This window comes from Salvelinus namaycush, chromosome 8 (assembly GCF_016432855.1).
Source record: "Salvelinus namaycush isolate Seneca chromosome 8, SaNama_1.0, whole genome shotgun sequence".
NCBI lineage: Eukaryota > Metazoa > Chordata > Actinopteri > Salmoniformes > Salmonidae > Salvelinus > Salvelinus namaycush.
The window spans coordinates 3,989,529-4,001,548 of record NC_052314.1 but is presented as its reverse complement, the minus strand read 5'-3'; the positions used below and the strand labels follow the sequence as shown (position 1 = coordinate 4,001,548).

At 48.6% G+C, this 12,020-nt stretch overlaps 1 protein-coding gene and 1 long non-coding RNA gene across 2 annotated transcripts in view; one reads left to right on the top strand and one right to left on the bottom strand.

The window, feature by feature from the left end:
- Positions 1 to 162: 162 nt before the first annotated feature.
- Positions 163 to 928, top strand: LOC120051718. The gene is made up of 2 exons (XR_005477313.1): positions 163 to 204; positions 495 to 928. It is a non-coding gene; the product is annotated as an uncharacterized LOC120051718 (long non-coding RNA).
- A 6,901-nt stretch (positions 929 to 7,829) lies between these two features.
- gtf2e2 (general transcription factor IIE, polypeptide 2, beta) overlaps positions 7,830 to 12,020 on the bottom strand; it is a 26,347-nt gene continuing 22,156 nt past the window's right edge. The window contains exons 5-8 of the mRNA XM_038999149.1: positions 10,912 to 11,094; positions 10,728 to 10,821; positions 9,752 to 9,867; positions 7,830 to 8,638 (exon numbers count right to left, since the gene is read on the bottom strand). Coding sequence (XP_038855077.1) covers positions 8,522 to 8,638; positions 9,752 to 9,867; positions 10,728 to 10,821; positions 10,912 to 11,094 — 510 coding nt within the window. The 3' untranslated portion in view covers positions 7,830 to 8,521. The remainder of the gene's footprint in view (positions 8,639 to 9,751; positions 9,868 to 10,727; positions 10,822 to 10,911; positions 11,095 to 12,020) is intronic.

The following is a 12,020-nucleotide window of genomic DNA, read 5'->3' as shown; positions in this document are numbered from 1 at the left end:
TGCAGACGAGCGACACAGGTACCCACACACACACACACACACACACACACACACCCACTGAGATTAGTGTTGTACAGGTCTGTGTGTAGAGACCTGTGCAGACAGAGCGACCACAGGTACACACACACACACACACACACACACACTGAGATTAGTGTTGTACAGGTCTGTGTGTAGAGACGTGTGCAGACAGAGCGACCACAGGTACCCACACACACAGATTAGTGTTGTACAGGTCTGTGTGTCAGAGACCTGTGCAGACAGAGCGACCACAGGTACACACACACACAGATTAGTGTTGTACAGGTCTGTGTGTCAGAGACCTGTGCAGACAGAGCGACCACAGGTACACACACACACAGATTAGTGTTGTACAGGTCTGTGTGTATAAGACATACAGTCCATGTAGCTTGGTCTTTCTCCACTCCAGTCCAACCAGTGTTTCCTCGTTAGCAGTGAACAACAACATGTCTTTGTGTTCATGTGTTCTGCAGCCTCAGACTCTTCAGCTGGACTTCCTGATGAAGATCCTCCCCAACTACCACCACATGAAGAAGACTGTCAAAACCACCTCCGCTGTCACGCCGGCCAGAAACTAGCCACCAGCTCGCAGCCCCGCCGGGCCAAACATGTACCTCTCTGGCAGACGGCGAATGAAGGAATCTCACCACTCAAACATGTACTGCTACTACTTTAACAGGAAGCTGAAGAATGTCACTGTTCTCCTCGTCTCACCACACCAATGTCCTGTTTCTCAGACCCAGATGGATGTAAAACGCGTTTTAGTCCATGATTAGGCTTGACCTGTGACCTGTGACTGGGAAACTGCCCCTTTGTAGTAGAAGTGCTCTATGTTTTGTGTCTGACTGTTTACCACCAAAATGCTTTATATCCAATTGTAATTAAAAAGGGGACTTATTTAAACGTTTTAGTTTGCTGTTTGGAGACTGTAGGACAGTGTTGCTGTACTCTGACTAGAAATACTCACTGGGTGTGTCCCATTAATCTCCCCTTTTCTCCCAACGTGTGCACTTGTTCACTTCCCTACATGGATTTTAGGGTCCCTCCCTGTTCTAACCTTCTCATCTAATGGGTTTTGAGGAGGCGATGAGAGGACTCAAGGATATCCAATTGAGATCCAATCCAATCTGTTTAGGTTTAGCCAGTCTGTTTCACTCACATGAAGTCTGTTTAGGTTTAGCCAGTCTGTTTCACTCACATGAAGTCTGTTTAGGTTTAGCCAGTGAAGTCTGTTTTACTATAGCCAGTCTGTTTAACTACATGGAAACCTGCTCCAACTCATGCCTACACCACTACAATGCTTTAAGATGTGTGTAGAGTAGTGAAGGAGTGCACACTAAGATGTGTGTAGAGTAGTGGAGTGCACACTTTAAGATGTGTGTAGAGTAGTGAAGGAGTGCACACTTTAAGATGTGTGTAGAGTAGTGAAGGAGTGCACACTTTAAGATGTGTGTAGAGTAGTGAAGGAGTGCACACTAAGATGTGTGTAGAGTAGTGAAGGAGTGCACACTAAGATGTGTGTAGAGTAGTGAAGGAGTGCACACTTTAAGATGTGTGTAGAGTAGTGAAGGAGTGCACAGCTTCAAGATGTGTGTAGAGTAGTGGAGTGCACACTAAGATGTGTGTAGAGTAGTGAAGGAGTGCACACTTTAAGATGTGTGTAGAGTAGTGAAGGAGTGCACAGCTCAGGAGGATGGAGAGGTTATTGGGATTCAGACACATTAATACCAAGTGTGGATGGGTCAAACTTTAAAACAGGTTTGGATTGGATCACTTCGATCAGATCAGAGAAACCACATGTTAATATGAGGTGTAACCAGGGCTATAAATATACCCTTTTAAACAGCATCCACAGGATTAGAACCTGTGACCTTTACATGTTAGTCATTTAGTAGATGCTCTTATCCAGAGAGACTTACAGTTAGTGCATTCATCTTAAGATATCCAGGTGGGACAACCACATATCTCGGGCATAGACATAAAACAAATGTCCTCAACGTAGTCAGTAGGTGACATGAGGTTGAAAAGCAGGCGGGCTGCTGTGTTCTGGGTAAGTTCCAGGGGTTTGATGGCACAAGTAGGGAGCCCAGCCAACAGAGAGTAGCAGTAGTCCAGACAGGAGATGACAACTGCCTGGATTAGGACCTGCGCCGCTTCCTGTGTGAGGTAGGGTCGTACTCTACGGATGTTGTAGAGCATGAACCTGCCGGAGCGAGTCACTGCTTTGATGTTTGTAGAGAACGACGGGGTGTTTGTTGTCCAGGGTCACGCCGACACAGTGGAGTTGTCAACCGTGATGGAGAGGTCTTTGAGCGGGCAGGTCTTCCCCGGGACGAAGAGCAGCTCCGTCTTGTCTAGGTTGAGGTGGTGGGCCGACATCAAAGCGGAGATATCTGCCAGGCACACAGAGATGCGTGTCACCACCTGGGTGTCAGAAGGAGGAAAGCAGTTGAGCGTCATCTACCTCAGTGTTTAGTCCACTGCGCCAGCAGGGGGTGGGCCACCATCAAAGCGGAGATGCGTGTCACCACCTGGGTGTCAGAAGGAGGAAAGCAGTTGAGCGTCATCTATCTCAGTGTTTAGTCCACTGCACCAGCAGGGGTCATCTATCTCAGTGTTTAGTCCACTGGGCCAGCAGGGTCATCTATCTCAGTGTTTAGTCCACTGCACCAGCAGGGGTCATCTATCTCAGTGTTTAGTCCACTGCACCAGCAGGGGTCATCTATCTCAGTGTTTAGTCCACTGCACCAGCAGGGTCATCTATCTCAGTGTTTAGTCCACTGCACCAGCAGGGGTCATCTATCTCAGTGTTTAGTCCACTGCACCAGCAGGGTCATCTATCTCAGTGTTTAGTCCACTGCACCAGCAGGGTCATCTATCTCAGTGTTTAGTCCACTGGGCCAGCAGGGTCATCTATCTCAGTGTTTAGTCCACTGCACCAGCAGGGTCATCTATCTCAGTGTTTAGTCCACTGCACCAGCAGGGGTCATCTATCTCAGTGTTTAGTCCACTGGGCCAGCAGGGGGGTTGAGCGTCATCTATCTCAGTGTTTAGTCCACTGCACCAGCAGGGTCATCTATCTCAGTGTTTAGTCCACTGGGCCAGCAGGGTCATCTATCTCAGTGTTTAGTCCACTGGGCCAGCAGGGGTATCTATCTCAGTGTTTAGTCCACTGCACCAGGGGGTCATCTATCTCAGTGTTTAGTCCACTGCACCAGCAGGGGTCATCTATCTCAGTGTTTAGTCCACTGCACCAGCAGGGTCATCTATCTCAGTGTTTAGTCCACTGCACCAGCAGGGTCATCTATCTCAGTGTTTAGTCCACTGCACCAGCAGGGGTCATCTATCTCAGTGTTTAGTCCACTGCACCAGCAGGGGTCATCTATCTCAGTGTTTAGTCCACTGGGCCAGCAGGGTCATCTATCTCAGTGTTTAGTCCACTGCACCAGCAGGGATCATCTATCTCAGTGTTTAGTCCACTGCACCAGCAGGGTCATCTATCTCAGTGTTTAGTCCACTGCGCCAGCAGGGTCATCTATCTCAGTGTTTAGTCCACTGGGCCAGCAGGGGTCATCTATCTCAGTGTTTAGTCCACTGCACCAGCAGGGTCATCTATCTCAGTGTTTAGTCCACTGCACCAGCAGGGTCATCTATCTCAGTGTTTAGTCCACTGCACCAGCAGGGGTCATCTATCTCAGTGTTTAGTCCACTGCGCCAGCAGGGTCATCTATCTCAGTGTTTAGTCCACTGCACCAGCAGGGGTCATCTATCTCAGTGTTTAGTCCACTGCACCAGCAGGGGTCATCTATCTCAGTGTTTAGTCCACTGCGTCAGCAGGGGTCATCTATCTCAGTGTTTAGTCCACTGCACCAGCAGGGTCATCTATCTCAGTGTTTAGTCCACTGCACCAGCAGGGTCATCTATCTCAGTGTTTAGTCCACTGCACCAGCAGGGGTCATCTATCTCAGTGTTAGTCCACTGGGTCAGCGGGTCACTATCTCAGTGTTTAGTCCACTGGGCCAGCAGGGGTCATCTATCTCAGTGTTTAGTCCACTGGGTCAGCAGGGTCATCTATCCAGTGTTTAGTCCACTGCACCAGCAGGGTCATTATCTCAGTGTTTAGTCCACTGCACCAGAGGGGTCATCTATCTCAGTGTTTGTCCACTGCACCAGCAGGGTCATCTATCTCAGTGTTTAGTCCACTGCACCAGCAGGGGTCATCTATCTCAGTGTTTAGTCCACTGGGCCAGCAGGGGGGTTGAGCGTCATCTATCTCAGGGTTTAGTCCACTGGGCCACCATCCTTGTTTTTGCACGTATTTAAAGCTGTTCAGTTTGTAGATTAGAAATGTAATTAGTTATGTTGAGTAGAGTTGAAAAACTAGTCGCAACCGTGATTAGAACTGGCGACCTTGGCGTTTAACACCCCCCCCATCCACCTCCAACCTGCGTTTAACACCCCCCATCCACCTCCAACCCGCGTTTAACACCCCTCCCCATCCACCTCCAACCCGCGTTTAACACCCCCCCCCCATCCACCTCCAACCAGCGTTTAACACCCCCCCCCCATCCACCTCCAACCCGCGTTTAACACCCCCCCCCATCCACCTCCAACCCGCGTTTAACACCCCCCCCATCCACCTCCAACCCGTGTTTAACACCCCCCCCCATCCACCTCCAACCTGCGTTTAACACCCCCCCCATCCACCTCCAACCCGCGTTTAACACCCCCCCCCCCATCCACCTCCAACCCGCGTTTAACACCCCCCCCCCCATCCACCTCCAACCCGCGTTTAACACCCCCCCCCCCATCCACCTCCAACCCGCGTTTAACACCCCCCCCATCCACCTCCAACCCGCGTTTAACACCCCCCCCCCCATCCACCTCCAACCCGCGTTTAACACCCCCCCCATCCACCTCCAACCCGTGTTTAACACCCCCCCCCCATCCACCTCCAACCCGTGTTTAACACCCCCCCCATCCACCTCCAACCCGCGTTTAACACCCCCCCATCCACCTCAACCGTGTTTAACACCCCCCCCATCCACCTCCAACCGCTGTTTAACAACCCCCCCATCACCTCCAACCCGCGTTTAACACCCCCCCCATCCACCTCCAACCCGCGTTTAACACCCCCCCCCCATCCACCTCCAACCCGTGTTTAACAACCCCCCCCCATCCACCTCCAACCCGCGTTTAACACCCCCCCATCCACCTCCAACCCGCGTTTAACACCCCCCCCATCCACCTCCAACGCGTTTAACACCCCCCCCCATCCACCTCCAACCGCGTTTAACACCCCCCCCCATCCACCTCCAACCCGCGTTTAACACCCCCCATCCACCTCCAACCCGCGTTTAACACCCCCCATCCACCTCCAACCCGTGTTTAACCCCCCCCATCACTCCAACCCGCGTTTAACACCCCCCCCCCATCCACCCCCAACCTGGTTTAACACCCCCCCCCATCCACCTCAACCCGCGTTTAACACCCCCCCCCCCCCAACCACCTCCAACCTGGTTTAACACCCCCATCCACCTCCAACCCGTGTTTAACACCCCCCCCCCCCCCATCCACCTCCAACCCGCGTTTAACACCCCCCCCATCCACCTCCAACCCGCGTTTAACACCCCCCCCCCCAATCCACCTCCAACCGCGTTTAACACCCCCCCATCCACCTCCAACCCGCGTTTAACACACCCCCCCCCATCCACCTCCAACCCGCGTTTAACACCCCCCCATCCACCTCCAACCCGCGTTTAACACCCCCCCCCCATCCACCTCCAACCAGCGTTTAACACCCCCCCCATCCACCTCCAACCCGCTTTAACACCCCCCCCCCATCCACCTCCAACCCGTGTTTAACACCCCCCCCCATCCACCTCCAACCAGCGTTTAACACCCCCCCCATCCACCTCCAACCCCGCGTAACACCCCCCCCCCCCCATCCACCTCCAACCAGCGTTTAACACCCCCCCCCCCATCCACCTCCAACCAGCGTTTAACACCCCCCCCCCCCCCATCCACCTCCAACCCGTGTTTAACACCCCCCCCCCACCACCTCCAACCAGCGTTTAACACCCCCCCCCCCCTCCACCTCCAACCGTGTTTAACACCCCCCCCCATCCACCTCCACACAGCGTTTACACCCCCATCCACCTCCAACCAGCGTTTAACACCCCCCCCCATCCACCTCCAACCAGCGTTTAACACCCCCCCCCATCCACCTCAACCCGTGTTTAACACCCCCCCCCCCCCATCCACCTCCAACCAGCGTTTAACACCCCCCCCATCCACCTCCAACCAGCGTTTAACACCCCCCCCCCATCCACCTCCAACCAGCGTTTAACACCCCCCCCCCCATCCACCTCCAACCAGCGTTTAACACCCCCCCCCATCCACCTCCAACCAGCGTTTAACACCCCCCCCCCATCCACCTCCAACCAGCGTTTAACACCCCCCCCCCCCATCCACCTCCAACCAGCGTTTAACACCCCCCCCCCATCCACCTCCAACCAGCGTTTAACACCCCCCCCCCCCCCCCCATCCACCTCCAACCCCCTAAAAAGTTCATTTTATTTGTCTCTCAGCTGTAAATTCCACTCACTGAGCTTTCATCCAACCAGTCTATTCGCCCACTGAGCCTTCATCCAACCAGTCTATTCGTCCACTGAGCCTTCATCCAACCAGTCTATTCGTCCACTGAGCTTTCATCCAACCAGTCTATTCGTCCACTGAGCTTTCATCCAACCAATCTATTCGCCCACTGAGCTTTCATCCAACCAGTCTATTCGCCCACTGAGCTTTCATCCAACCAGTCTATTCGCCCACTGAGCTTTCATCCAACCAGTCTATTCGTCCACTGAGCTTTCATCCAACCAGTCTATTCGTCCACTGAGCTTTCATCCAACCAGTCTATTCGCCCACTGAGCTTTCATCCAACCAGTCTATTCGTCCACTGAGCTTTCATCCAACCAATCTATTCGCCCACTGAGCTTTCATCCAACCAGTCTATTCGCCCACTGAGCTTTCATCCAACCAGTCTATTCGCCCACTGAGCTTTCATCCAACCAGTCTATTCGCCCACTGAGCTTTCATCCAACCAGTCTATTCGCCCACTGAGCTTTCATCCAACCAATCTATTCGCCCACTGAGCTTTCATCCAACCAGTCTATTCGCCCACTGAGCTTTCATCCAACCAGTCTTCATTTGTCTTTCCGTGATTCCTCTCTCTTTCTCCCAATCAGATATGACCTTTAAATGTTCAGCGGGCAACAATCAGATTGAATCCAGGCCTTATGTTGTCAAGAAGAAACAGTACAGTGTGTTTTCTATGACTTTATTGTGTGTCCGTCAGAAGAAAGGCCTCAGGAAAAGGTACTGTGTGTAACATGCTCCGAGACCCAACCAGGAAGTGGAGAGATACAGGGTGTGTAGGCTTTTGTTCTAGCCCTGCACTAACACAACCGATTCACCCAATCAAAGTATTGATGAACACTTTATTAGCTGTGTAGTATATACTGATGAACACTTTATTAGCTGTGTAGTATATACTGTAAGTTTTCCGGGGCTGAAAGGTTCCTATGGGAGTTGGGTGTTTGTCTAGCCTGGTTTCAACTCTGCTATGACTCCTTGTCATGTCGTTTGGAATGACAGCACAAAGACCAGGGACCAGGCTAGTGTTTGTCTGAGTAAACATTGTAGATTCTACAAGTTGTTTAGCTAAAATCAGGAGTGTTTGTGCAGGTCTGGAGCAAAACCCTGCACAACCTGTATTTTTACCAGGTTGCCATTGGTGACCACTGTTGTAAATGAATATAAGGAACAACCACAACAGATGATACGACTGCTATTATTTTTTTTTTAAACACTTTCACACACATTCTCTCTCCAATATCACACGCGCAGTGTCCATCGTGTGCCAGACATTTACACATACAACCCCTTCTAAGGTTGGAACCTTCCCAGAATCCCCTATGGTTTTCCAGACATCCCCATTGGAGTATTACCAGATTCCAGGGAATTTGTCATTACAGGAATATTCCAACTGGGATTTCTGGAAAACCTGGGATTTCTGGGAAATTTAACCGTAATTTTTGCTTCCCTAAAGCCATTCTCCTTTTGTATTCCTGCTTAGAACCAAACTGGTACAGTATTCTCAAAAAGGACAGCGAGCGCCTCTTTAGGTCAGTGTGTTTGGCAAGGACTTCACTTCAGTCTATCAGTCAGCCATCTTGTGTCTCAATGTTCTAAAATGGCTTCCTTTCCTCATCTCCTCTCCTTTATCATCGGGGAGGAAAGGACACAAGAAAAGGAAGCAAGTTCACACTTTTGAGACACCGCAATTGTCTCTTCTCATCTTCATTGTAGTTTTGGTGAGACAAATAAAAAAAAGTTTATTTACGGCCAAAACAAACTACAAAAACAACAACTCCCAGGTCACCCCTCTCTCACTGGGCCAGGGAAGAGGAAGTGGGAGGGGTATAACCAGGAAGTGACATCACTTCTTAGCGGGTACGCCCTCTGAGTAGTCCTCCAGTACTCCAGCCAGATGGTCGTTGTGAGTCTTGAAGCGTCTCTTCTTCTGTCCACCTGGCTTCTTCCTCTTGATTGGTAACTGTAGCAACACAACCAAAACAGCCAATCACAGACCGGTTTATTGTAGAAACAACCAATCACAGATAAGTTATGAGAAGTATGGAGAGAAAGATAGAGTGATAGGATAAGAGAGTGATAGAGAGAGAGTGATAGAGCTAGGAGATGGACATAAATCCGCATCACCATAAATTGACTGAATTATCACAATGTCGATAAATAGAACAAGTTTATAACATGAATGTGCCCCTCAGTTACTTTTTATATGACCCTTCAACCTACTACTTCTAGTTTGAATGTTGTAGCGACCAACTGTCTCGTTAACAAATAGCCCATATCAGTATATCAGACACGACTTATTTCATGTCGAACGTCACATTCCTCTAGTAAAGGATCCTTATCATTATTATCCACATGTCAAACGTCACATTCCTCTAGTAAAGGATCCTTATCATTATTATCCACATGTCAAACATCACATTCCTCTAGTAAAGGATCCTTATCATTATTATCCACATGTCAAACGTCACATTCCTCTAGTAAAGGATCCTTATCATTATTATCCACATGTCAAACATCACATTCCTCTAGTAAAGGACCCTTATCATTATTATCCACATGTCAAACGTCACATTCCTCTAGTAAAGGATCCTTATCATTATTATTCACATGTCAAACGTCACATTCCTCTAGTAAAGGATCCTTATTATCCACATGTCAAACGTCCTCTCTCTGTTCTGTTTGGATGTCGAGATCATTTTGGGTTTATTGTCCCGGCTATGTGACAGACCGGCAGGCCGGGGCAATTCCAGTCCTCGGGGGGCTTGATTGGTGTCACACCTCCCCCCTCCCATTCCCTAGCAGAACTCAGCTGATTTAAACTAACTGCATTCTAAACTGAAGATCAGGATTAGTTGATTACTGGAGTCAGGTGTGTTACCTGGGGCCGGGGCAAAAGTGTAACACCAATCAGGCCCCCCCGAGGACTGGAATTACCCCGGCCTGTGAGACAGAAATAGAGACGGAAAGAAAAAGTGAGAGAGAAAAGAGGACTGGAATTACCCCGGCCTGTGAGACAGAAATAGAGACGGAAAGAAAAAGTGAGAGAAAAAAAGAGGTGGAGAGAGAAACTCACAACTTTCTTGGGTCCAGTCTCCTGCATGGAGGAGATGCCCTGTCTCTTGAGATAGTCCTCTATCTTCTCTTCATCCATAGAGTCCACTGGGATACTCCGCCACAGCTTGGTGAACTCTGGGACGACAGGCCAGGAAACACAGACAGGATACCATTAGCTCAGGTAGGACAATAGCAGTAGTAGTTTATCACATTTTTACAAATAGGTCGTACTTGGCAGATAAAAGCTGAATTGCAGTACACAATACATACGCGTAAAACAAATCAAAACATACAAGTAAACAAACAAATTAAACTCAGTTAATATCCTGGTTTGAACGAACTGAAAGCTCTACATTTCAAAATGTCATAGTACATATTTTGATTTTTTTAAATATATAAACCTGCAGGATCTGACCACTGGGTGGAGCCATTGAGGTCATTACATAAAAGAGAAACCAGACCAAGCAAAGGGAGAGAAACCGTACCAGTGCTCACAATTTCTACATAGAACTAAGTGACTTTATGCAGTTGTACTTTAGACGTTACTTCTTTAGACTTATAAAATACATTTTTTTTTTTTTACCTTTGGCAATATTTACAGAATGTATTTCCTGTCAATAAAGCTCCTTTAACTGAAATAAGGAAGAGAGACCTTATAAAACACTCTTATCTGAATCTACTGCAAACTGATAATTAAGGGAGAAATTGTACCAACACTTTCACATTCTGCATTGGAGGACAGGAGAGAAACCCTACCAATGCTCAGCTTGCCAACAGAGATTTAAATGGGGAGAAACTATACAGATGCTCTCATCTTCAACCACGCAAACTAAATTAAGGAAGAGACCATACCAACGCTCTAGTTCCAATTAACATTATATTCTCGCCTTCTACAGAGAACTAAGCAAAAGAGACCATACCAATGCTCCCACTCATCTACCATGAGGGCATTTTAAAAAAATAATAAGTTAGAGAAACTATACCAACGGGCTCACCTTCGTCAACCGTAAACTGGCAGTGTTTATCATTATAGAACAGAATCTTCTTCTTGTCTGGTCTTGTCACAAAGATGATCTGGTCTCCCAAAACCTGGGGAGGAACAGAGGCCGGTAATATGTCTGACTCAATAATACTCTCTCTCACACACACACACACACACACACACACACACACACACACCTTTAGTGCCTTGGCAGAGTTAGGTAGTCCCTCCTCCACATCATCTAGCAGTAATCCTCCCAGTCCCAGCTGGTCATGTTTATCCAACAGTCTGAGCAGGGCTTTCTTGTCCTTCAGGTGATATTTGGGCTTGAAGGCATATTTCCCATCCCTCACCTCTATCTTAGGGTTACTGGCCAGCGCCTGGAGGGACAGAGACTTAGTCAAGGCACATTCATTTCAACTTTATTTACATGGGTCTCAAAACACTTGTCTGTTTGGCCCGAGGAAGAGGACGGTGGGACGAGGAAGAGGACGGTGGGACGGAGGTAAATAAAAGAGAGAGGGAGAGAGCAAGAAGAGAGAGAGGTGGAAGATATTATATTTTTTTTAGAAACAATGTTTTATGATCAGAATGATGAGGGGAGGTGGTTTTAAAGATTTCACAATTGCTCTCTCCTCTCTCTCTCTCTCTCTCTCTCTCTCTCTCTCTCTCTCTCTCTCTCTCTCTCTCTCTCTCTCTCTCTCTCTCTCTCTCTCTCTCTCTCTCTCTCTCTCTCTCTCTCTCTCTCTCTCTCTCTCTCTCTCTCTCTCTCTCTCTCTCTCTCTCAGACACACATGGGGCAGCAGGTGCTTGTGGGAGGTGGGAACTCAAACGTTACTGTTCACATGCTTTTGAAATCAAACCAATTCTTCAACCAATAGGATTTCAGCTAGCTAAACATTGCTAATAATAAAGCTAGCTAGCTTAACCTTGATAATATTGTCAAACGATCTACATTATTCACATTGATAAGTTTGTAATTGTCAAAAACAGATTTGGTGTCATCTATTGAAAAGGTGAAAGGTCAAGCAACAAAACATTCTGTTTCCCACTCGCACCTCCCGATAACCCTGATAACCCCAACACACACCTCAGTCATCAGCCATTGTTTCTGCTTCATGATAACTCTGATAACCCCAACACACACCTCAGTCATCAGCCATTGTTTCTGCTTCATGATAACTCTGATAACCCCAACACACACCTCAGTCATCAGCCATTGTTTCTGCTTCATGATAACTCTGATAACCCCAACACACACCTCAGTCATCAGCCATTGTTTCTGCTTCATGATAACTCTGATAAC